This window comes from Apteryx rowi, unplaced genomic scaffold (genome assembly GCF_003343035.1).
Source record: "Apteryx rowi isolate R43461 unplaced genomic scaffold, aptRow1 scaffold_563, whole genome shotgun sequence".
NCBI classification, from domain to species: domain Eukaryota; kingdom Metazoa; phylum Chordata; class Aves; order Apterygiformes; family Apterygidae; genus Apteryx; species Apteryx rowi.
The window spans coordinates 454241-479618 of NW_020450831.1; the positions used below are offsets into that span (position 1 = coordinate 454241).

The 25378-nt window shown below is 42.3% G+C and overlaps 1 protein-coding gene across 1 annotated transcript in view; it reads left to right on the forward strand.

Annotated features, from left to right (window-relative positions):
• Positions 1-16875, forward strand: part of ROR2 (receptor tyrosine kinase like orphan receptor 2) — a 43504-nt gene extending 26629 nt beyond the window's left edge. The window contains exons 4-8 of the mRNA XM_026081963.1: positions 4964-5091; positions 9056-9370; positions 11323-11568; positions 13182-13384; positions 15075-16875. Coding sequence (XP_025937748.1) covers positions 4964-5091; positions 9056-9370; positions 11323-11568; positions 13182-13384; positions 15075-16517 — 2335 coding nt within the window. The 3' untranslated portion in view covers positions 16518-16875. The remainder of the gene's footprint in view (positions 1-4963; positions 5092-9055; positions 9371-11322; positions 11569-13181; positions 13385-15074) is intronic.
• Positions 16876-25378: the final 8503 nt, after the last annotated feature.

Below are 25378 nucleotides of genomic sequence, written 5' to 3' on the forward strand. Positions count from 1 at the left end.
GTGCAAAAAGCACACTCTTAATTGCTTTTCCGAACTACTGCTGTATTTATTGCAAGCTGTTTAGTCCTCCCAACTCTAGCAACTCTGTGCCAATATGGATTTCTAGTTACTTAATTTTCAGTGCTGGTCATTTGGAAGTTATTCATCGTTATTACAAGGAACACTTGGGAACTTCTTATGTTTTAATCTGAATCTATATCATAGTGTTGACCTCTCATGTTTAAATAGCAACACTGAATTAAATGAATGAAGAACATGAGTTACTTATTACATTGTAACAGGCTCTCAATGTGTACCATATGTCAAAAAAAAWTTTCAAATTTTGCTTTGTTTAACTAGTTGTTATTCAATTTCTGAATACTCAAACTGACAAAGTTCCTCTTTACAGCTGATGTGTAGTATTGTGGCTCTTCTATAATCAGGAAAATGATTTTATGACGGGTTTCTCTTTTTAACTAAAATATGTGGGATACRATCAGAAATAAGGTATCTTAATAGCAAATAAGTATTTGGTACCTCTCCACTCTACTTTCAGAATTCATTTCATGAGCCCTTATGTCTAAGGTCTAAAGATTTTTAAGCCTTCATGTGTTTCTGTGCACTTTCTCTATTCAGCTTTGTGCTGTCATATGTTCTTGTATCTCCTTTCTTAGTAAGTTTGAAGTGGAAATATTCTCTGTTTTCCCATAAAGCCAGTAGGTCTGCTCTCACTGCATTTTTAGGGACAGCAAATGTATACCGAAAGCTCTCGTTAGACTTATTCTGATGTGTTTCACAATATGATTTTAGTAGAGAATAAACTTTCCACAGTTGCCTCCTATTTACTGGCACTTTTTTGTTTCATATGCCCTCCAGACTGTTCAGCTGTGACAGTTGCATACAATAGATTGTGTTACATAGATATCATATATTATATTATGCCCAGATGTATTCTTTCAGCATTTCAGTTTTTCCATTAAGAAAAGCCTCTTTGTTTTCTAGGTATTTTCTTTTGTAGTCTTTTGTTCAGTGTTCTTTGTGTCACATGTGAAATTAAAGTAATGCTTAACGTGGAGGGGGAGGAAGCTGTGTTCAGGATATTTTTTCAGGGTATGTAGTATTCCTAGAATTATCTCTATAAACCTTTAAATGAGATATTTACCATATAGTAGCTGCTTCAGGTACAGTTGATATTATGTATTTAATGCTTATACATAAAGAAAATCATTAGTTCTGAATAATACTTCTTTCAAGCTGTCTAACCCAAAACTGCTGGGTTTTGCAGCCTGCCCCCGGGGGCTGGGAGGCATCTGAGCAGAGGCCACTGCATCCCCTGTGTAATGGGGAGGAAAGGCTCAATTCCCAAGGGGAATTTAGGTGTCTAAATGCCACGTGAGGTTCCTAAAACCAAACATGGTGATCGGGTCGAATCCTGGCCATGCCTGAGTTCTGTAGCTTAATGGCACCGTGCGCCTGCCTCGGGCTGAGATCCCGGGACCACTTTATCCGGGGGTCCCGATGCGGTATGACATTTCCAGACCCTGCAGGCCTAGAGTATCTTGGAGGCACTCCATGTTATACATAGAAGCAGTATCAGTGCCTCAGTGGTTTTATTACTGCGCCCTCTTATTCTTGCTTCTCTCTAAATCAAAGGTTCTTCCTGCTTTAATTTCATAGTAGAAATGTTAGTTCATAACTTTACTGGTCTTGCAGAAGATCACCTTATGGATCTGGAAAGCTGATGGTGTTCATCCTAAGAAATGGAAGTTGAGGTTTTAGGAATAGAGGGACTGTTCAGTCAGATTCTTCACAATTTTGTGTTTAAATCTAAACTCTGCTCAAACATCTGACCAGTAGTTGGGAGGAGAGTTTTCTCAGTGGGAGAATATACCTTATCTCCAATTGAATGCTGAGAAAATTTGTGTTCCAGGTGTCCTGTCTTCAAGACAGTCCTCCAGCAAAGATGGAAGAAGAAACTCAAGACACAGGATGTCCCTGGCTCTGTGTTGTTAATATATATATATATATATATATAAATGGAAAAAAATCACTAGTGGGAAAAAGTAATGCCATCTTGAAATATTCAGCAAGAAACAATAAAGGTAAAAAAGCCAAAATCTGGGGCAATTAGCTCGCAAGGCTCTTGCGATTGAGACAAATTGAACTCTTCTGGATTCCTCCCGTGGAGTTGGATTTCTGCTTTTACCGGGGTTCCTGATCAGAACAGACTTTACAGCCCAAGTAGCAGGGAATTAAGGAGTCAGTATTTCTGCCCATTTTCAGCAACTGTTAACTCCTGCTCTGATCAGCAACTGAGTTACTGGCGTATGATTTGGCGCAAAAATCAGCGCTGCCCATGAGCTTGAGGACTTCTGCCGGAACAGGGAACGATGCCTCTCCCATTTTATTTTATTGGCTTCCCCCTATGTTGCTTTTCGCTGCAAATGTGTTGCCCTGCGCCAAGTGTGCACGTAGCAGAGGGGAAGAGTYGTCAGGAAGGGGACTGTACGTGCTGCCGTCTCTGCAGCTTTGTTGAAGTCAACTGTTTTGCTAAAAAGACTCATTTTGTCCCCCTTGATCACGAGTACTGCCAAAGCTCTGTGCTCTAAAGACTTGTCTGACCTGGCAGCGGTACGTGCAGAGCAAGAGCCCCGCTTCTCTCCGAGTATCTGACATCGGGTTACTGTTTACTTTTGCTTGCGTCCATGGTAATGGTCGTATCCAGTTTAGTTTAATCAGCAGTTGCMTGTAACATGCAGCAGGGGAAATCTGCATTAACATACGTGTGTATATATAGTATATAAGCTGTATTCGAAAGTTCGTGACAGAAATAAATAAATGGAGCTAAGTAAGAGATCACACAGCTTTTGTCACCAAAACTATGCTGTTTGGAGTACTGTTTTTTATACTTGTGTGTGTGTGTGTGTGTGTGTGCGCGCGCGTGCTGGCAAGGGAGCCCTGTGCTGAGAGTTGAAGTGCGAGGTACAGTTACACTTTGATACATAGTGGACTTTGTTCTGCAGGATAGGGGTATGAATTTACTCTCGAGAAAGAGGTCAGATAGGGGTTTCTTATTCATTCAGCCCCTTATGGGAATTGCTGACTTCCTACTGAGGTGGTCAGGGCTCATAAAACAGGCACAGACAAAACGCTTTGATATTTGTGTCCCTTTGGGCATGATGCAATTGTTGAAAAATTAGACGTTTTGTTACGAGTGTGAAAGAATTTCGCTGCAGGAATTAACTGATCCCGAAAGGCTCCACCTCTGCTTCATCCTCCGTAATAGAAAAATTACGCATCTTTGTGGAAGCTGAGCTCATTTTGGAGTGTGTAGACAAAATGTTGTTTTATAAATATGGAGCAATCACACCGTGATAGGAAATGAAGGCCAGATCTGGACAACAACTGTGTGAGGCRCTTCACGTGCATATTGTAAATCAGTGTGGTCCATGTAACAGCCGTGTGATGGATCAGGCCCTTCCACTGAGTCCTTTTTTTCCCAGAGGAGAGGGAGAATTGCTCCTCGCATGGTGGTGGATGGTGCCAGTTTTGGACTGCACAATTACAGGACAGTCCTGCCCAGCCTGCCACTTCCGAAGACTTTTTATCTAAGAAACAGTGGTGACATTTCCCGGAAGAGATGAACTTTATCAGGGAGATGCAACAAAGGAAAAATGAAGGGGGAACCTAAGGCAGGATGAGATACCAGAAGCAATGGGCTGCACTCAGCACTGCGCGGATGTTGGGTGAGCTGTTCATCATGGCTAGGTCGTGTCTGATGGCAGGTTTTTGTGCTTTTCTGGCCCAGCCAGAGTTTAAGCAGGCTGGTTTTACACATTTTCTCCAACAATTTTGTCCCACTCATATGCAGGACTAGTACAGGAAATGTGAAGATATTTGTAAGAGAAGTGTATTAAATGGGTGACCAAAGCAGGTATGAATGTCTGAAGATAATAAATAAGGTACAAAGCACAGAAGAGTATTGAAATAACACTTCAAAAATATAGGGGGTCACCACAGACTTATGAACTGACTGTTAAGTTTTGGGGCATGCTAGGATTGCTCTAGAGTAATGGTTTTCCAGATTGCATTTTATATTTTTTTCAGTCTGTTTTGCAGTAGCAGATCCTAGCGCAGAGGCTGCGACGTGCCAGAGGAAGAACATGGTGTGCTGGATATCACACCTGAGAGCACTCTCGTTAGGGGGCCCTTTTCGATGCTTAGGCAGTTATGATCTACAGACCAGCTCTTTATTATTTATCAGGGCGTTGGGGAGGATGTGTTGAACCACTGGGCCTTTAGGCTAGTCCTTTTATCCCAAAATATTTACACTGCGGTAAGGAGAGCAGAAGCTGGTCCAATAGCTGAACTGAGCAATGCATTCAAATGTATGTTGGAAGGGGAATTTGGCATTGACTGAACAAGGAGAGGAGGAAAAGAAGTTATACCCTTAATTACTTTTCATTCTGTTTATCTAACTCATAGTTCAAAATTATTCCATATTTTAATTAAATCTTGGCAAGTTCTCTTGTGCTGTTCACTACAGGAAATGAAGAATGGGAGAAAGAGGTGGGAGAAGAGAATCAACTGTTTGCCTAATTGTACTGAATGCAGTTATATGCCAAAAAAGCGTGAAGACAAGTAACATGATCTATGTTACTGTCTCAGCCTAACAACGCTTTAATAGATTTTGATAGATTCATCTGTCAAATCCCATTACTATTAGCGTATGATTTTCAAATTAACCTTAGTTTTTGGTTTACTTCTTTCGCTAACGAGCTATTTACAGGGTGCCTCATTAATACTTCCAAGGTAGTGTAAAGTGTAAAGAGAGAATTGGAGGAGTAAGCTGCACTTGGGGAACTAAACCATTTCAGATTTACAATTTTTTGTTGTCTTTTTCCTTTTATACGAGTATGTTTCCTAAAAATTCATTTGGGACAGCTAGACATCTGCTTATACAATCCCAATCTGTCTTTTGCAGAGAAGATTACCATGAAGATGGGTTCTGTCAGCCATACCGGGGAATTGCGTGTGCACGAATCATTGGAAATAGGACCATTTATGTGGACTCCCTCCAGATGCAAGGGGAAATTGAAAACCGAATTACTGGTAAGATTATGTACTTTTGTAGTAGGACAATAAGCATTTGTGAAAGTATCCAATTCACGTACAAATATGTTATCATCCTTTTCAGCTTTATCAGGTAATGACTGAGATATATAAAGGTTTACAGTCAGTGATCCATTTTTCCTCTTCTGTAGTTAGAAAAATTTGGAGTAAGGAGGGTAAAAATTGTTATCATGTATAAAAGAATTTTCCACCTTAAGTGAAATGTCAGAGTCTTGACTTTTTAACAGCTTATAATTTGCATAGGAGCTTTTGGCATAATTGATTCAAACAGAAGATTTTAAAAAATATCAAGTGTGTTCTGATGTAATGAAAATGATTGTGTTTTGGTTCTCTTGAAATAAATATGGTAGTTGTTCCCTTGAGTTTCCCTCCCCTACTGCATAGTCCCAGCAGAGTTTGGATTTCACATTGATTTATATAAAACAAGAGCTGACCTTCCTGTGCTCTGCCCTTGCTGATTCTTTCTCTGATCATTTCTGTACACACTTGAAAATATGTGTCCAAAGCCTTAATGACTTTTAATGGGTTGTACGTCAACATAGGTTTTCTTTGCTGGACCTCATCAGAGTGATCACTGACGTTAGCAGCTGTGATTCGGATGCACACAACTAGAGCAAGCAAATGAATCTGTGGAACAGAGCAAACTGCTTATAGTAATATATGGCCAATTAACTCAGTCCAGGAGGAGCTTTTTCGCATCTGGTCAGATATGGCTAACTATTTGAAGCTGTTATTTAAACACAACCAGTTGCCAAAAAAGCTTGACTTTGCTCGTCAACTCTATTCCCATAAAGTTGTTATTTAAAAGAGTCAGTGTCAAGCCAGAAATTCAAGGTTTTTTCCTACTCCTGATATGGGGATACGGTGATCAGATATTGGGTTTGTCAAACACTTCCCTGTGCTGTTAAGACTCATTCCCATCCCTCCTATCTCCTGCACTCTGTTATAATTCCCATCTCTTATACCATTCTATCATTAGTTAATTCATACTTATAAGTATTTGAGATCTTGTTCCCTATGGCATCATCTCTGTCCTGTTTAGATGGTTTTTCAGCAATGACTAACCTTGTAATTTTGTGAATTAGGTTCAAAATGCCCTTTAAAAAAAAAAAAATTAAACAGCAACGTCTGCCAGAAAAATTTTGTTGATCAAGTTATATTTATTTCTGGACTATATAGTATAGGCGTTCACGGTCAGACTGCATGTTCCCTAATACCACTGATTATTGGTTAAATTATGGAGGTTGGGGGCTGGCGTTGTGGAGAATTTCTGATCGAACCGTTCTTTATTGGGAAAACTCACCACACAGAATACTGTAGTGCCTATCGAGGCAGTAATGATAACATAGAATTATATAGCATTTCTAAAGTTTATTCATCTAAAGGACATATCAAAAGCCTTGTGCAAAGTATTCACTGAGGATTTCACGGAGTGCTTGCTTCTTGCAAATCTTAAATGCAAAACTTAAGTATTGCAAGACTAAGTGTTCTCTGCACAAATGCCAGGATACTTCTGAGACCGAGGTGTTTTGTTAGATGAAAACCCAACTATATAACTTTTGCTTATATTCTGCTTGTATTTGCTATATGCTTTTTAAGTATAGTTTTTGGTGGGATCTCTTTGTACTCAAAGTCATACAATATTTTAAGTGGAAGCTGCGAATGGCTAATAGTGACATCTACCGTCCAATGCCAAGAACCTATTTAAAAAGGATCCAGGCAATATCTACGGGGAATTTTCATTCTGTTTTTTCATGTCCCTGCTGTGCTGATGTGTGATATACATTCCCTTCATCTCTACCGCCTGTGGGGCTATTTGGTCCTCATCATGAGGTTTGGTGAGAATCTCAGCCTTCTACTACAGAAGAAGGGCATTTCTGGAGAAAAACTTGAAACATCACTTAAGAGACAGGAAGGGCAACAATAAAGAGTGCACGGACCTGACCCCTGGTCTGTGAATGCGTGTGATTTGCAATGTCTTTACTGTGCTGTTTAATATCTGTTTGACTGAAAAAATAAMCCCCATAGACTCTTTAATTTTTCTCTTCTCGAAGTGCCCTTTCCCACATATTTCATTCAGATGCTCTCCTGAAATGATGCCAGTGTTCAAGACTCCTAAGTGCCATTTGTCTGCATATTTTTGCTTGTGTATTCACTTTCTCACCTGATAAAATTATCTAAGATGTCAGATCTTAAAAACTTCAACTTTTCCCCTCTTTTTGAATGTTTTGAGCAGCTCTATGCTTTCCCACTGATCCCTGCCTCGTGGCCCTTACAACTAAGTGAACTTGGAAAGAGGCTTGGGAATAGAGTAAATTCTAGGGTTTAACATAGCTTTATAGGAGCAGGCAAGCTTTGAGAAAGGAGCTTAGAAAACATGAGTGGTTAATTGGCTTTCTGGGCCGTTTCTGGCATTCTTTGGAGACCGGGGATCTTAGCAAGAATGTGCAGGGCTTGGGTGGTGAGGAAGACTTTTGTATTTCTGCACCCAGGTGTTTAGATTTTGGTGACCGCCTCGCTTTCACAAGGTATCACTGCTGATTAGAGGCTCCTCCAGAGGCCAGGGCTGCTGCTATTTTGCTCCCAGCATTGCTGCCTGCCCTCTGGTACCCCGGTCATCACCAGCTCCCCACGTCTGCCTATCTGCATGTCTTAGTATAGTGCTACGCTGTCACCACCCAGCCCTGCTTGCTTTTGTTTCTCCCATCAAAATAAAGATGTGCTGATCCAAATTCTGAGATATCTTCACAAAAATTAACATAGTATTTTGGATAACCAACAGTGACTAGTTTGCTCTTTGAGGTTTATTTTTCCCTGTTAGTCCTAGGGACAAGTGCACCTCACAGCTGTCATTCAAGGCCTGATATCATGCTTATTTGTGCAGTATTCACAGTGGGATTGATGCAAGGTTACATTCCTGTATTAATATTCTTGCATTAATATAAGCAGAGCTGTAAACCATAGGCAAGGCTAGACCTGGTGCTGCAGCATGGATGGCATTCAGGAGAGGGGACTCTGGTAGAGCAGGAGGCAGCAGCAAGTGGATGGTGGCTGGGCAGATGGGAAAGAACTGATTTGTAGCTTGTAAACGGGCTGCCGAATGACTTGAACTGCTCATTTCCTTCCTTCTTACAGCGTGCGTTGGTGGGATGTGCAGTCTAGCAACCTTCACTCACAATTAATGTTTTCCAGTGTGGGAATGTTCTTTCATTCAAAGCTTGATTCATCCCCAGATAGATGATGCACGTGCACATTTGTCTCTTCTTTCAAATGTGCAAGAAAACTCCCAGATAAATGCTAGCGTGTAGGCATTGAGAGCTTAAGGGGAGGATCAAGTGCTTAATTAATTATGACATTCATCTTAATGTGATCAATATGCTGAGATTAGTGACATTCATTTTTCCCCAAACTGCTGCCTGTTAGGCTTCTCATATATATTAATAGCAATATCTCCCCAAATACCATGAGCACATTTCCCTTTCCCTTTCAAGGCTTGAAAAACGCATATCTTGTTTGCTGATCAAAACATCTATAGGAGCAAGAACCTAAATGATCGTCATTGAGATTTTACCTGCTTAGAAACTTTGGAAGCACAGGTTACCATACTGGCAGATGCACCTTGACTTGGATCTTAATTCTTTCATGCTAAAATTAGTCAAGTGCCACACAGCTTGCTCAGTACCAATCACCTGGGTGAACTTCCAAAGAAATGAGGTCCCGCAAACTATGTGCAGACATCAGAGAGACACTAGAGTGGTGGGTTTGCTTTTGGCATTTGTTGTCTGTCCTCCACAGCAGAAATGACCTCATTTCCCTGCTACTCAGTAGGCTCTCAGATCCTCAAGAAAAGGCAGAGCTGTAAAAGGCAAACGATGTAAAAATTAATTTGTTGCTTGTACGTACTGTGAATTGGTACTTAACCACAACTTTTGTTTCTTTCCAGCTGCATTTACCATGATTGGCACTTCCACGCATTTGTCGGATCATTGCTCACAGTTTGCCATACCATCTTTCTGCCACTTTGTGTTTCCCCTGTGTGATGAGCGCTCCCGGACCCCTAAGCCACGGGAGCTATGCAGGGATGAATGTGAAGTCCTGGAGAATGATCTCTGCCGGCAGGAGTATAACATCGCCAGGTCAAACCCCCTCATTTTGATGCAGCTACAGTTGCCTAAGTGTGAGGAACTCCCACGACCTGACACCCTAGAGGCTGCCAACTGCATAAGGATTGGGATCCCCGTGGAGAAACTCAACCGATGTAAGTTTTGATGCTTCATCATGAGGAGAAAGTGGAGTCTGGGCCTTCAGCACTGGTCAGGTTGGGACTGAGAGATAATATATTATCAGAGGTTCTTTTTGCACAGAAAATACTGCTGTACTGGACATTATTACTTTTTACGGTGTTAATACTGACCATAAACTTGCATCGTTGCAAGGTTAGGGTGGTGAGGAAGCTAAAAAGTTGTTGTTTAGCACTGAAAAGTGTTATATTGATGACTTTAGGCAATAAAATTCTGTGTTCACACACCAGTTTTGGCACAGATTTGCTAGGGAAATCAGTGCGTTGCAGGCTTCCCTACCCACACACCTCTCCCTGACCTCTGGCTTGAGGTCCTTGACAGTGAAAACACAGTTCATTTATCCACCTTCTTTAGTCCTTACCTTTCTGGACAAGTCACCCTACACAACTATGTGTGAGTTCTGTTTAAATATCAATATACCTTAAATAAGCTGCAGAAACTTCACTGGGAATGGTTATTAAGTAATTACACATTTTAGGATATTTGATGCTCATTCTTTCTACATAGAAATCCACAAGAATACTAATCCTGTAAATCACGCTTGGAATGTACTTGTCCTTTGATACACTGGATGGGTGAAAACATTCATCTTGTTTCTGTGGATTTATATTTGCACCCAGGAAGAGAAAGGTTGTCAGTTGTTAGCACGGACACTTTTTCTGCCTACTCCATTTCCCAAGAATTGATCATCACCGCCAAATGCGGTTCCACGGGGACGCTGCATGACAAAAAAAGATGTTTAAGACTCAGTGTGTTCATCTTATTCTGAATATCCGTTTTCTGAACCCACCGTTAGTAGCAGGGGTCATGGTTAAACAGGGGGCATGGAAAACTAGTTGTGTGCCAGTAGGGCATTAATCCATTGGAACTGAGAAGCAGAAATAACTGAGAAAGTGATGACAGAGCCAGATCAGCCAGGGAAGAGGTAGCAACCCAAAGGAATGAGAATAAAAACAACCAATCTGAAAACTGGCAAGCGGATTTGAAAGTGTGGTTGTCTTTGGTGCTCAGAGCCAGTGGTTACTCCCTCTAGCGAACAGCCCTGGTTAAGTATTCATGATTTTTTTAGGAAATGGAAAGCGGAAGTTTTGAGAGGGTTGGATTCCTGAGGGCTGGGCAGGGAGACTCAGCAAAGCAGAGAGTGTAACGTTGCAAACGTGCGGGGAAATGCATGACTCGGTTCAAGTGCTGTGTGTGGCAGGCAGGCCTGCAAAAGGATGTGAAGAGAGGATAGCAGCAAAACTGAGACAGAATAAAGATAAAACCAGAGTTCAGCAGACACAAAAGAATGGTGTATATAAAGAAAAGAAAAGAAAAGAAAAGAAAAGAAAAGAAAAGAAAAGAAAAGAAAAGAAAAGAAAAGAAAAGAAAAGCCTGAATTCTTTTTTCTTTTTTTCTTTTTTCCCAAAAAGAGGAATGAAGGAAAAATCAGCAAGAAGCATTACAAAACGCAATGCTAATTTCTCTAGGAAGTGAGCAGTGTGAGAAAATAGGAAGATTAGAAGAAACAAAAAGTGATAGGAAGTTTACACTCTTGGCATCAGGAGAGTTCTGCTGAGGTGAACCTCACATCTCTAGTTTAGTTGAATTTATCTTGTCCTGTGTCTAGAGGTCCAGTCTACATGCTGCTTAGTACCAACTTGCATTCAGAGCAAGTGTGTAGCCATAGGATGGAGACATTCAAGAGCAGAATTCAAAAATATCCATGTCAAAGAGGAGAGGTGGCCACAGAGCTGAAATTTCAAAAAGCACAACTTTTCTTTAAATCTTGAAATGCCTCCATTTAAGTACTTAAATCCTAACGTACTTCATTTTATGCACACGTGATGCACGCACTTCAGCTGTTTTGGTTTTGCTGGCTCCTGATTGTTTTGTGATTTGTAATGTTTTGTCAAATCCTGCATTACAGATCACCAGTGCTACAATGGCTCTGGAGCGGATTATAGAGGGACGGTCAGTATCACCAAATCCGGCCACACTTGTCAGCTCTGGGACTCGCAGAATCCCCACAACCACGATCTGACCAGTGCACAGTTTCCAGAGCTGGGCGGTGGGCACGCGTATTGCCGAAATCCCGGCGGCCAGATGGACGGGCCCTGGTGTTTTACAAAGAATAAAAACGTACGCATGGAACTGTGTGACGTACCTTCTTGTAGTATGTATTCTCTTTCTTTTTTCCCCTACGACTGGCCTAAATCCTTTGTGGTTTTAAATGTTTCATGTTGTCACAAGTATGCTTCACTTAGCAAGTTGTGCTTTCAAATGTTTCACTTGCTTTAGTGTGGCACCCTTGTTTTGCGTTGCATTTATTCAGTGTTGGCTTGAGAGCAGAGCTAGTAACTGAAATACTGTGCTACTTTTTTATTACGTATTGAAGGCTTAAGCGGAGATGATAATTCATAATACTGTTGTGGTTTGGTTTCAGACTTGTTAAATGTCATGCCTTAATGTACTTATCACTTTTACTCTGTACAGCGTCTTGCAGGCAGCAAAGACTTTCAGATCCTGTAGAGGGAGATACAGCACTGTGCTTGGTTGTAAGAAACCCAAAGCACAGAAGCAGAGATGTCATGAAAGAGATGATTTTTATCAGAAATGCCCTATGCTATCTGCTTCTGGATCAGTATTGCGCTACTGTTAGCAAAAATAAGCAGCAGCCTCTCACAGCATGTTGATGCAGTCCCGTTTACTTTCCGTACTGGTGCATTCTAGAGCTGTTACGGTCGTAACAGTCTTCAGAGACCACAAAGCAACTTAATACTGTGCTTATTAGGAAGAAAAGCATGTTTCCTGCAGCAACAAATGTACTGTGGAAGCCATGCACGTGGTTTCATTGCAGATTTCCTGACTATCTAAGAGCACCCAGAACTGATATGAAATTTCTGAGTTACTTCACTTTTTTACAGTAATAGCATTTGACATGTAAAATAAATTTCTACATTGCATGTAACCTAGTGTGAAGATTACGCTGGGAAGTGGTTGTGGTAAAAGCAGCAGTCACAAATAGCAAAACCATGGATTGCAGAAGACAACCCAGACAGTTCCAATAAAACTTTTGGATGTCATTGTGCTGTCCTGTAGCCTCTAAACACCAAGAAAAAAGCATTTTACAAAGGTTCCCAAACAGTCCTATTAAATGTATCGATGGCCTTTTCATCTTTGTTGTACTCTAACTTGTGTTTACAAGAGCACTTTAATTCTATTAAGTACACAATGTCCCTGCCAGTGAGAGGTGAGATTTCTTTTATTCTGCGCAGAAGTAATGTCAGTGGAGGTAAATCAGAGGGCAAAGTGCTGATGAAATGGCTGAAGCTGGGTGAGAAGGCCAAATTGCCATGTTGTGCTGCAGTTTATGATATTGAGACTTTATATACTATAAGGAAGACTATTCACTTACTTTATATCCACTGAACAAGTTAACACAATGATTCTGAAGTCCATGTTCTGCTCTTTCTACAGCAGGAAACCTCAAAAATAATGTAAGATAAACCATGCACTAGTACAGTCAAAGCAGACTGTGTTAAACTTGGGAGTCCTGTCTTATCTTCACACTGCTTGCTGCTGTGTTGGGTCAGATTTCTCTGAAACATTTAAAGGAAAATTACTGTGTGGGGAAAAAAGCATGACTTCTGTTTTCAGGTTACAGGGGCTTACTTTTTGTTTAAAATTTGTTGTCAATCAACAGACTCTAGTGCTTTTTGTTTTTCTTTACTGTTTAACGCATTAAAAATGCTGATTGTAACCATTAACTATTTCTGTGCCCTACAGGCCCACGTGACAACAGCAAAATGGGAATCCTCTACATCCTGGTTCCCAGCATAGCTATCCCTTTGGTTATCGCCTGCCTTTTCTTCTTGGTCTGTATGTGCAGGAACAAGCAAAAGGCATCTGCTGCTACACCGCAGCGTCGCCAGCTGATGGCATCTCCTAGCCAGGACATGGAGATGCCACTCATCAATCAGCACAAACAGGTATTTCTGGCAGAATTTGCTTAGGCCCCAGTTTTCCAAAGTGTCGTGACTTTCTGTGTCTCATGTTTTTGGTGTTGAAATTGAGTTATGTTGTCAGGGACCTACTTTTCATCAAGTGCTAGCCACTACTTCAGTGAAAACCAGGTCTTGCAGGCGCTAGTTGTTTCTAGAAATCGTGGCCTCCAGCAACAGCTTTCAGTACAAAATATTTTTATGGCATTTGCACTCACCTGCCAATCCCCATTTTGCCTCTTGTCTCAGTGACTAGAAATGTTGTTTCTGATTCAGTCTTCAGTTTGCAGCTTGTTTTTGCTCCTGGAAATGCCACTGCTGATTTACTTGTTTCAGGCAGAAAACATGATGGTATTTCTTTTCTAATCTGTCTGCTTAGTCTTCTGGTTATCCGAGCCACCACCAAGCTGGAAGTTTAGTCTAAGTTCAACATGTTTCTGAGCATGTATATCCCAAAGGACAGTGAAACAAAAATGGCTTTGAACTTCTGTCTGTACTCTCAGCTCCTGAAAATACTTTTCTGGGTTAACTAAAAGATCTCCATGTTAAAATCCTGTTCGGATCTACTGCTGAATTTTTAATCGTAGCTTTTACTAGACACTGGTTCACAAAAACAATGCTCAATTTGGAACAATTGGCAACATCTGTTCAGGAAACTGCAGAATGAATGGATATTACCAATTGTAACAAATTGCATTGATTTGATGCTCTAAGGGGGGGGTTTAATGGCCAAGTCTGGGCTGTGCTGGAGACTGTTTGGTCCAGTTCACAGCCTGTTGGCTACTAAAATCCCACTGTGTTCCCAAATCACCTGTTAGAGCCTCCTTCCAGCCTGCCCTGCTCCTTCCTGCTGCAGTGCCCTTTCTATAAAGTGGTGGCTCAGCTGGGGGCTCCTCGGTCCCATGGCTGCTCAGGCTGGACCCATCAAATCCACCCGCGCAGACTCCCTTGCTTCCCCTGCCAGGCCGCAGGAGCGAGGACTCTCTGGGGATTTATTAGTCTCGACTTTGCCCCCTTTTCCTTCCCGTAGCAGAGAGCAGCTCCTTCCCTCTTCAGCTCCTCTTCCTCCCCGCCTCGGTCAGAGCTGGTTCAGGGTTTCTCAGCAGTGGCATTTAGTGTTGCTATCCATGGGCAGGGGCTGCGCCAGCAGCGCAACGGAGGAGAAAGGGCATATCTGGCACTGAGGAACCGCAAGAGAGAGGGTTCGCTCCTCCTTCTGCAGGGGGGGATGTTTCAGTTCCCCCCCACCCAGGGCAGCTGTCTCCTGGGCCTGCATCTACAGCTTTTCTGACGGCTCTCCAATGGGCAGTGCGTCTCTGGGCAGACCTGTAGGGCAAAGGCAGTTGCTGCTAAGAGGTGTCGTTATTTGCCAGATTTGCTGTGGATTGGTTGTTCTTTTAGTTTGCAGGACATATCGTAGCTGCTTTGTAAAAATAATTATACTCATCATCTTGCAGCATAATTCAATTTACACGTCTGATAATGGTGTAACTCGTTCCAAGGTTAACTGTAAAATCAATATACTGTTGTGAGTATACAAAAAGCTAGAAAGTCATTTTGATCCAATTTATCTTCCTTCCAGTATCTAACCACTGAAAGCTTTTCTTTAATAGAAGATTCTGCTGTTTAGAAAACACTGTGGTTTTTTACCTTTTTTTTTAAATTTCTTTCATTTCAGGCTAAACTTAAAGAAATCAATCTGTCTACTGTGCGGTTTATGGAGGAACTAGGAGAAGAGAGGTTTGGCAAAGTCTACAAGGGGCATCTTTTTGGTACGGCACCAGGTGAGCAGACACAGGCTGTTGCTATCAAGACACTTAAAGACAAAGCAGAACTGGCTCTTCGTGAAGAATTCAAACATGAGGCAATGATGAGATCACGATTACAGCACCCAAACATTGTTTGTTTGCTGGGAATAGTGACGAAGGAACAACCCATTAGCATGATTTTTAGCTATTGTTCCCACAGTGACCTCCATGAGTTCTTGGTGATGAGATCTCCCCATTCGGATGTCGGCAGCACGGATGATGACAAGACAGTCAAATCCACTCTGGAACCAGCAGATTTTTTCCACATTGTGACTCAGATAGCTGCAGGAATGGAATACCTTTCAAGCCACCATGTTGTCCACAAAGACTTAGCCACTAGAAATATATTGGTGTTTGATAAACTTAATGTGAAAATATCTGATTTAGGCCTTTTCAGGGAAGTTTACGCTGCTGATTACTATAAACTGATGGGAAATTCCCTTCTTCCTATCCGATGGATGTCCCCTGAGGCTATTATGTATGGCAAGTTTTCTATTGATTCGGATATCTGGTCATACGGAGTTGTGTTGTGGGAAGTTTTCAGCTATGGCCTACAACCTTACTGTGGTTATTCTAACCAGGATGTCATTGAGATGATCAGGAATCGACAGGTTTTGCCATGTCCTGACGAATGTCCCACGTGGATATACACTTTGATGTTGGAGTGTTGGAATGAATTTCCCAACAGAAGACCAAGATTTAAAGATATACACAACAGACTAAGAACATGGGGAAACCTTTCTAATTACAACAGCTCAGCACAAACCTCTGGGGCAAGCAACACCACACAAACAAGCTCTCTCAGCACAAGCCCCGTTAGTAACGTCAGCAATGCTAGATATGTTGGACCAAAGCAGAAAACTCAAGTTTTCCCTCAACCGCAGTTCATACAAATGAAAGGGCAGATGAGGCCGATGGTCCCACCTCCTCAGCTCTACATTCCAGTCAATGGTTATCAGCCAATGCCTGCCTATGGTGCTTACTTGCCAAATTTTTACCCTGTCCAAATTCCAATGCAAATGGCTCCCCAGCAGATGCCTCCCCAGATCGTTCCGAAACCGGGCTCCCACCACAGTGGGAGCGGATCCACCAGCACGGGCTATGTAACAACAGCGCCCTCCAACGCCTCGGTGGCCGACAGGGCGGCTCTACTCTCGGAGGGCACGGACGACACGCACAACGGGACGGAAGATATTGCCCAGAATCCCGTCCAGGAGGAGGAGGAAGAGGAGGGTTCAGTGCCAGAAACAGAATTACTGGGCGATAATGACACACTTCAGATGGACGAAGCAGAAATTCAATCAGAAGCCTAAAGAATTTGGCCTTCTTACTAAGAGTTTCACATCGCTTCAGTGCGTGGAGACTAGATCCTTAGACTTAAGATCAGTGATTTTGATCTGACTAAATGAAACGAAACCAAAAAACCCTACACCCATATCAAGTGCAGCAATAATGATGTACCAGGTTTATTGACCGTTGTCACCATCAGATTTTGCAAATATGATGGTATGGAATTGCTGGGTTTAGTCTTTTTTTTACTGTCCTACAGTTCTTGAGAGAAGCTGCTTTTCAATAATGTACTGTTGCTGTGCAACATATTGCAGAGTAGCATTGCACATCATGTATATCATGATATGTGAGTGTAATGTTAGTGAATTATGCTTAAACCAATCACACGAGAAGGAATCAAACTACAGTTACAGAATTGCTCTGAGCATAAAGAAGTGCCCTGGATGTGATGGACAGCTTAGTATATAGTATTTATCTCTTTGATGTAATGGACACAAGATTGTTTGCTTTCTGGGTCTGAAAAAATAACAAATTGAGAATACTGATCCGTGTTTGTATTACAACAGTCAGAAAAGTAGGGAAACTGAACATCAGAATTGCTGTGCTGAGTCAGACCGTGGGTCTGTCTAGCCCGGTAGCCTGTCTCCAAAGGCAGCCAATAGTGGCTGCCTAGGGAAGAGTACAAGGACAGGGCAAACATATAGTGGTATTTCCCCAGAGCATTTTCCCAGCCTCCAGTGCAGCTTAGGGACTTCCCAAGCCAGAGGTGGAATCTTTTTTTCTATAATAACCTTTGATGGAATTTTCTTCCGTGAATCTATCCAAATGATTTTGAATCCACATAAACTTAGAGCATCCACAACATCCTGTGGGATAACATGAGAGGAGAGAGGATGTCTTTCTTTCATCATTCCCGATGAATGACTGTGACAGAAGCTTCCAAATGAGCATGGCTGACTGCATTTGTGGATGAAAGTACTCCTTCTCTGCTGTGTATTTTTTGCAGCAAGCAGCCTTAATACACTGTTAACCAAAAGAAGAGATATGGTAGGTGTGCACTAACTTAACGATCCAACTTTAATTGCATGTTGGTTGTTAAGTATAGAAAAGGGCTCCAGATACATGTTCCTATATTGTAAAAGTTTTGGTTTTGTGCAGGGTTATAAACTCACTTGATTTACTGCAATTAGTGGAGGACTGCATGTGAAGCCATGCTTGTTTCCTGCCTCTTTCGTGAAAAATGGATCTTTGAATTTTAGAAGACCAAAATAAGCAATATTGTACAGAATGCTGGTTTTGTGCTTCTATTTGCAAGATGAATCATGTACAGACCTTTAAATGTAATTTATGTTTTATTACATTTTATATACTTTTTTCATTGAAATACTTGGATTTTTGAACAAATGACTTTATAATTTAACCATTTACAATATTCACATGTGGTGAAATCTTATTGTATGGCTGATTCATTTTGTAAAACATGCAGACTGGTCCATACATTTCATGACTCTTTCTGTAGTACAAACAATACACGCTCTCATTGTAGCATTGTTGTAGCCAACACACACTATAGCTATAAGTTGTAAGTCCAACACATGGAGTATTCAATATCGATGCAAAAAGTATCATTAAGTATGTTACCTTTATAGTTGCTACAGCTGTTGTTTTGTCATGGTACTTTGTGGAAATAGAAATGGCCACCGTTCCTTATGGTTGCAGGTTTCATACCGAAACTGCAACTTATTTTTTATTACATTGGGATTCACTTACAAGTCATGCATCATTGTGACCTACAGCCTGTGTCGAAGGCATGGCAGCATTACTTGCTTCCAGCACTTCACTTGGATTTGGAAATGCACTGGTAGGAAAAAACATGAAAGCTTTATTGCTTGTGTTAATATAATGTAGCTTTGGGTGCTATTAATAAATAAGGAATAAATAATAAATGTGAAGTTCATTTACTTTAAGTCTGTATTTTGTTTCTTCTAGGTTTCTCATGTTCTCATGTTCATGTATTCCATTTGTCAACTTCTTTTTGCTTTCTTTTCTAACTTACTGAAAAATGGAGACTAGGTGGTCCAGTTACACCACAAATTCAGAGAAGAGATACAGTAAGTGAACAAGTGGCAGCYAGTGGGAGCTTCTGCACAGCTCGGTCTAAAGTTTATCCCACTTCCAACAGTCAAGATACATTAAGACTTTTGGTGCTTAATGCAGTTTGGGAAACTCCTAATTAGCCTCCTCAAGCCTTGTAAATTCAAGCCCATAAATCACAACAGTTAGAAAAAATACCCAGACTTTTACCTTGGGTTTCCTGTCCCCACAAAGAGATGGCTTCCCTCTCTAAGGGGCAGTGGAGGAGAAGTATTCAGTTTTCTAGGCCAGTCTTGGTGATCTGCAAACTACTGCAGAGAGTTTTTCTCCCATCCGTTGGTGGGGATGTACTTCTCTGGACTGCTGCGACCTGACCCAGGGATCAGTAGCTTGCAAACACCTGTCTGCGGCTCAGGTAAGCACAAACCAATACCAACTGGTATTGGTTAGTGGTTGCCCTAAATTGTGTGGGTTGGTGGTGACTCAGTGATCTGTGATCCCCTAGGATGCTCCCCTGATGATGTCTGCCACAAGGACCCAGCCAGCGTTGGGACCAAACTTTCCCCTTCAAGCTTTGGGACCTGCCGATGGGGAGGTAAGTGGATGGGACAAGGCTGTGAGCTGGGACATGGGGAGAGAGGGATTGGGGTTGGGTCCCGGCACAGTGCTCCTCACGAGGGCATGCAAAGTTGTTGGGGKTTTTTTTCTGCCTTGGGTAGAAAAGTTGGGGTTTGCACTGGTGACAGAACAGTCGTTCCAGGCAACAAATATATGGTTGGATAGCCAGGAGAGGGCAAGGTGGTTTTGAGGAGATTGTGGGAGGTGTCAGCAGCTTTCTCTTGCGTCTTGCTAGTCCCCTGCTCTGCCTCAGGCAGTCTGATCTTTCTAGGAAGACAGGAACTGACTCTGGAAAAAGCAAATAGAGCCCATGGTGGCATTAGTAGTGTCCATGACAGCCTGCAGACAAGGCAGGAGGTGGTGCCTGGCGAGGCCTGTCTCCTTCCCATTTCTGGAGGTACGTGACCATCAGGACCTGGAGCATGCTGCCCCGGGTCATTTAGCTGCAGGCACTCCAGCCCAGTGCTCTGATGTGGTGCAGGTGTCTGATCTCGTCAGGCTCTGTGCCAGATCCGCTTGTGATGTCCAAAGTAGATGGGACAAGGTGGTGAGGGGGGACATGGGACATCACTCGGACATCATGAGTGGGTCCCTGTGTGCAAAAGCATGGGGGGCAGGCAGGGGAGTGGACCTGGGGGAAGAATCTGTGAAAGGACAGGGAGGATTGTGGGGGGCTGTAATTTGGGTAGGGAAGTTAAGTGATTGTAGATGTGCATGTCTCCTGCTCCATGGTAGTGCAGCCTGGCAATAACACTGCTCTGAATCCAATCCTGGTAAAATCCAGCGCCCAAGTTATTGCTGGATGCATTCACCTCTTTTAACTGTTGGGACTATAGGGAAGAAAAAACCAAAAACAGTACAGTATAAATAGGTGCGTAAGAAATAGAGGATTCCCTACACAATGCAAACTGATAAATACATATATGTCCTATTATTACAAATTTTGATAGGCAGCTTTGATTCTTCACCATCATCTAAATGCCACTATTTTCGGTTTCATCTGATAATTTCCCTAAAGACTGACCCAGAGGGACGTGCTTCCCAGGGAGATGCAAATCCTTTGTGTCCTGTATCTGCCATGGTTATGAACATGACAGTAATTTTCAAAGGGAAATTACTTCGTGGTAACATCCCCTCAAACTTTATTAGTGATATGAATTTGAATCATGTTTCTCCATTTTCTAAGGAGTTAATAAGATGTTACTTCATCCCATGTTTGGAGAAATCATCTCCCTTTGGCAGTATGGGATTAGCGGGAAGAAGTGTGAGGCTTACTGAAAGAGAGCTCAAAGACACCGACTGGATTGGAGCACTCTCAGAAGATGTCAGACACAGACCTCGAGGTGTTTGCCAAAAAAAAAATGTAAGAATGAAACACCCAGCTAAAAGCATGGTTACCTCTTCAAATAACCTCATGCTTTACTCTCCTTTAAATCATAGTCTGACCTTGCATAAAGAGTAACTCTCAGTTTCTAGACAGGCCAACTCCACCACAGACTGTTCTCCAAGACATCATTCCAGTTTCCCAAATGTGAAGAAAAATCCACTAGCAAAGTCCTCTGTTTGAGAAAAGAGAGTAAATGGGTCAGACATCTTTACTGGAAGGAGCAATGTATGCTCTTGTTGTATAAATAAGTCTGCAAAACGTTAGTGGAAAGCCAGAAATCAAGATTTTGGTTTTTTTCTCACAGACAGTAGGAGGAGCTGGAGGCATGTCTGCATAGCTGCTGGGCCAGACTATTACTGATTTTTGCTGCCTGCCTGTTAAAGCAGTGCTGGAGCTGTGCGTTGAGATCAGGCCCTGGCAAGCAGGAATCAGAAGGGGCATGCCAGTGCCATCCCCCACCGCAGCTCTCTCCCATGGGATTGCCCTGGTAGCGGCCGGCAGCGCCGGGTTCCTGTTGCAGAAGGCTGCATCCCCTGGCCTTATATGTGACCTTGAATATTAGGCCACCTCTGGGCAGTGCATCTGTTTTTAGGGGAGAAAATATCCTGGAATATAAGGCAATAACTCTGTGTTCGAGGTCGGACATCTGTACGCACACACACGTGGACGCACAGGCACAAAACAGCAAGGCGCAACGCGTATTCAGGCAAATACAGTTCTTTTGGGGGTGCTTTACCCTTTATCTGCTCTGCAACGTGTGGAGCCTCCAGGGCTATATTTCACAGGTCCAAAAGGAGTTCCTCATAGTGCTAAGTGAACTCTTTCTTTGCCACCGGTTTCATTTTGCTATGGGGCTCGGGAGCACGCCATATCCTCGTATGGCATCCTGGTGAAGTCGGCTTGGAGCAGTCTCTGAGGAACCTGGAAAACATTTCCTAGGCACCTCAAAGAGAAGACACTTCTTTTCTGACAGGTCTGCCTAAGTTGACCCATGAAGCACAGTCAGGCCCTGTTAAAATTGAGCATTTGTCAATGCGGCAGCATGAGATGACTGGGCCACTGCAYGTCCAGGCACACCTGAACTGGCCTTAACCGAGAGGCTGCAGCGCTTGGGGCTCTTGGGGACCTGAGGCATCAAACATAGGTGCTGCTGGTACCCTGTGCATCAGCACGAGCAGTGGTGGGAGCTGCAGCCGTTGCAGCTCCGGTCCATTGCTCCCGCAGCCCCTCCGGCTCCTGAGAGCCCTGGCGCTCTTCCTAATCCAGGTCCCACGTAACTGCTTGCAAATGAAATACCTAAGAAAACATGGCTCTAAATCTTAGCTGAATACTGCAAGATTGCACAAGTAGAGGGAAGTAATATAACTGAATTTACGGCATGAGCTGGAAATAGTGTGGAGTTCACAGGGTTATAAATCTCCAGGAGAGTCGGAATTTAAAATAATACAATACTGAAGGAACTCAGAATCAGATGTAGTTACTTCTCATTTCTATTGATCTGAAAGAGGAACTTTACTTTATCTCATATACAGTGTACCTGATGGTTTAACTGTCCTTTTTAAGACTTGTGGCTAAAATTGGAAATAACACATCTGTTCACAAGGTTCTTTTGTTAACTCTAAATGTCATGAAGTTAGAAAAAAAAGTAGAATAAAATTAGCATGTTCATTTAATTAACCCAAAGTTTGTTTCTATGCGCCAAGCAATAATTAATCATCATGGGAATTTACAGTATGAAAGCATTTCTGTTGCCATGTATTTTAGATTTGTTGCTTAAAACATATTTTCTGTAGAAGCCACCCTCCACATAGCCTTTCAAGTTTCTTTTCAAACTAATAAGTAGCCAGTGGAGWTTTGAGGAGTTGTAATTTTGATTCGTAACAATCAATTTTAACAATCGTATCAAGAAATCCAACTCTAATTTTTAGTGTGCTTTAAAAGTAACTGATATATATCACTATTAACTAATTCTGAAAGGAATTCCTTTCAGAATCACAAAAGCCATCGTAATTAAGAGATGGGATGGTGGCTAGGAAAATCGGTAGCAACCTAGAGAACTAAGTGACCACATAGGGACTGTCTCTAAGTCATTTAAAAACAGAAGCACTTCAGGTGCATAGCATTAATTGGATTTGGATAATAATATGATTTCGGCTGAGGCTGATTTTTCCCCAAACATAGTCTGAAGCTTTACAATTATAATAAAGATCTTTGTCTTGCTCTGTTGTTAATCCTATGAATATGTTTTTCAGAATCTGATGTGGTTTAACATTTAATTACTTTCATATCAGATTTAAATTAAAAATATATTTGAGATGCAACCTAAAGTGGAAAACGCCTCATAAAAGAGCTAATAGCCACGTGCCTTTCATACTAAGGAGGGGATACTGCGTTTCAGTTTTTCCCCACTCTCTTGTTTCCACACCAAACGTGTCTCCTTAGTGTATCTTTCTGTTCCCAGCACAGTTAGGTGATCATTTCTGTATAAATTACTGAGGAAGTTTTATCTTTGCGTCCTCTGTTCCTTGTTCTTTTAATATCTTTGTTGTCCTTGCCCTCCGTTAGGTATTTCTCAGAGGATGACCACAGCACTCGCGAATGCATTTCCTCTTCTTGAAATATGGTTGTCTAAAGGCAGGCTAGAAGACCCGAGTTTTATATTTATAAACAAAAATATGCTTACAAATGCAATCAGTCTTGTCAGGTTGAACGGCATGCAACAGTGAAAGTGCAAAGACGTTGTCGTTTGTTAACTTGCAAGTCCAAACGCTCCCAAACAAGAGGGTACATGGAAGCAGGACCTTTGGTCTTCAGTGCGAGTTCATCTCTAGCTTTGCTATGGCCTGCACCTTCCTATCTTGTGCGACATAGGTATTGGCTTTTCATCAACATTTTGCAATATCTTTGTTTATAATTAGTGAATTTTTTTGTAATTTCTTTACTTATTCTGTTATCTAGATATCTGACATGAGGAGTTAGACTCCTAACAGTCCCCCGCGTCTTTTACTTAGGCAAATCTTCTCTTTCCGTTGCACAGTTGAGTTCTCCCTGCGAACGAGGAGCACAGTAACTACTGTTTGTAAAATTAGGTAGGGGAATTAAAACCGCATTTCTACAGCACAGGGGTTTCTGGTTAAGCATGGGAAACTCTCTTCTGACACAAAAGACTACTTTGACAGACTTCAGCAATGAGTATACCCTGGCTGGACTTGTCGGTGTGCCTTAAATCCGGTGGCTGGGAGTTGCCTAGACCGAAAGAGGGGCAGCGAACCAAGTGTCATGTGACTCCTCGCCGGGCAACACATAAAGAAATTCTCCACGGGGCTGTGAGAAAGCAGGCCGTCAGCATAGGACTTGCGGGGTGCTGAGGTGCACGACTGGACTCCAGTAGGTTGGATAACCTAAGGAGAGAAATGTCTCCCCGGTTATCTAGAGAACGATGCAGATTAACGCTTGCAGCTGGAGGGAAATGAGCATATATTCTGTGGTCCTGTTTCACGTGGGCGGATGTGCTCAGTGTCTGTTAAGGCTGCTTTTGTGGAAAGAGCTACGCCGCCTGACACCAAGCAAACCAAACATGAGTTGCACCGCAGCCGGGGCACTTGAGGCTCAAGCTGCCTCCCAGCAGCTGGGCGTCAGGCAAAAGCCCCCACAGGGAGCAGTGAGGGCCCTCCGTACCCACTTCAGCGTCGGCAGGCGCTTTAGCTAACTCCCCACCGAAGGTGGGTTTTTGCTAAGCCAACCGCCTTTGCATTGGCCCAAATTAGAGTCTCGGGATCGCTTATGGGGCAGTAGCCTCACGCTGAACGCTGGGGCTGATCAGCTGCAGCTGGTAATCCTCTAAACTGCCCTAACCAGGCTCGAAACGGCTTGTCCCATTGTGGTCAGTGTTCATCCCAAGAGCATCCATGGAGGAGCGGGACGTCTGGACTGAGTGCCCACCTCTGCCAGTGGGACTCTGCACAAGTTCTTTAGCTTCCTCTTCTTGTTTCTTCTGCTGTGAATAACAATACTGTGGTGCTTCATATGGGTCCTGTGTGAGGAAACCCACAAGCTACAACCACATGCGTATCACAGGCAAGCTGAGCAGCCAAATGATGGCATCCACTACGCTAGAGGAGGTCTGAAGGCATCACAAAAAGGCATCTTCTCCCCAAAAGGCTGCTGTATAAACTGGCTGAGAGGCTCTGGGGCTAGTTCTATGCTAAGTGTCTGACTACAGACATACTATATGCAGATGTAGCACTTTTTGGTGGGATATTGGGCTGAAATGAGTAGGTAATCTCTCTCTGTTATAATGACAAATGGTCTTGAGGCCTGAACCAAAGCCCACTGAAGTCATGGAGAAAAACTCTTCAGCTTCAAAGGATTTTGGATTAAGGTCGTAAGAAACATTCATCTTGTTCTTTTAGATAAATACTCCCCAATTTATAATCACTATGTTATTAAAACATGGTTAATTTTTTTTTCTTTAATAGCTTCTATTATACAGAGTGAACACTGTATTCTTTTCTCTATGGCTAAAAAAAAACATGATTTTTTTTTAAATGTGGCAATGTGACATTATAACACCTTAAATTGTTCTATGCATGCCAAAAAGTATTCATGGTACATAACGTATTTTCTTGTAATCATTCTTGTTTGCTAATCTATGCCCTTGGGAAAAATATTTGCCAAAATAACATAGCATGAAAACCTTTTTTTCCTTTGTGGCTTTGCATAGAAACCAGAGTACATATTTGCAGTAATCTGCTTTTAATAAGTGGGAGTTAATATACTTATTTT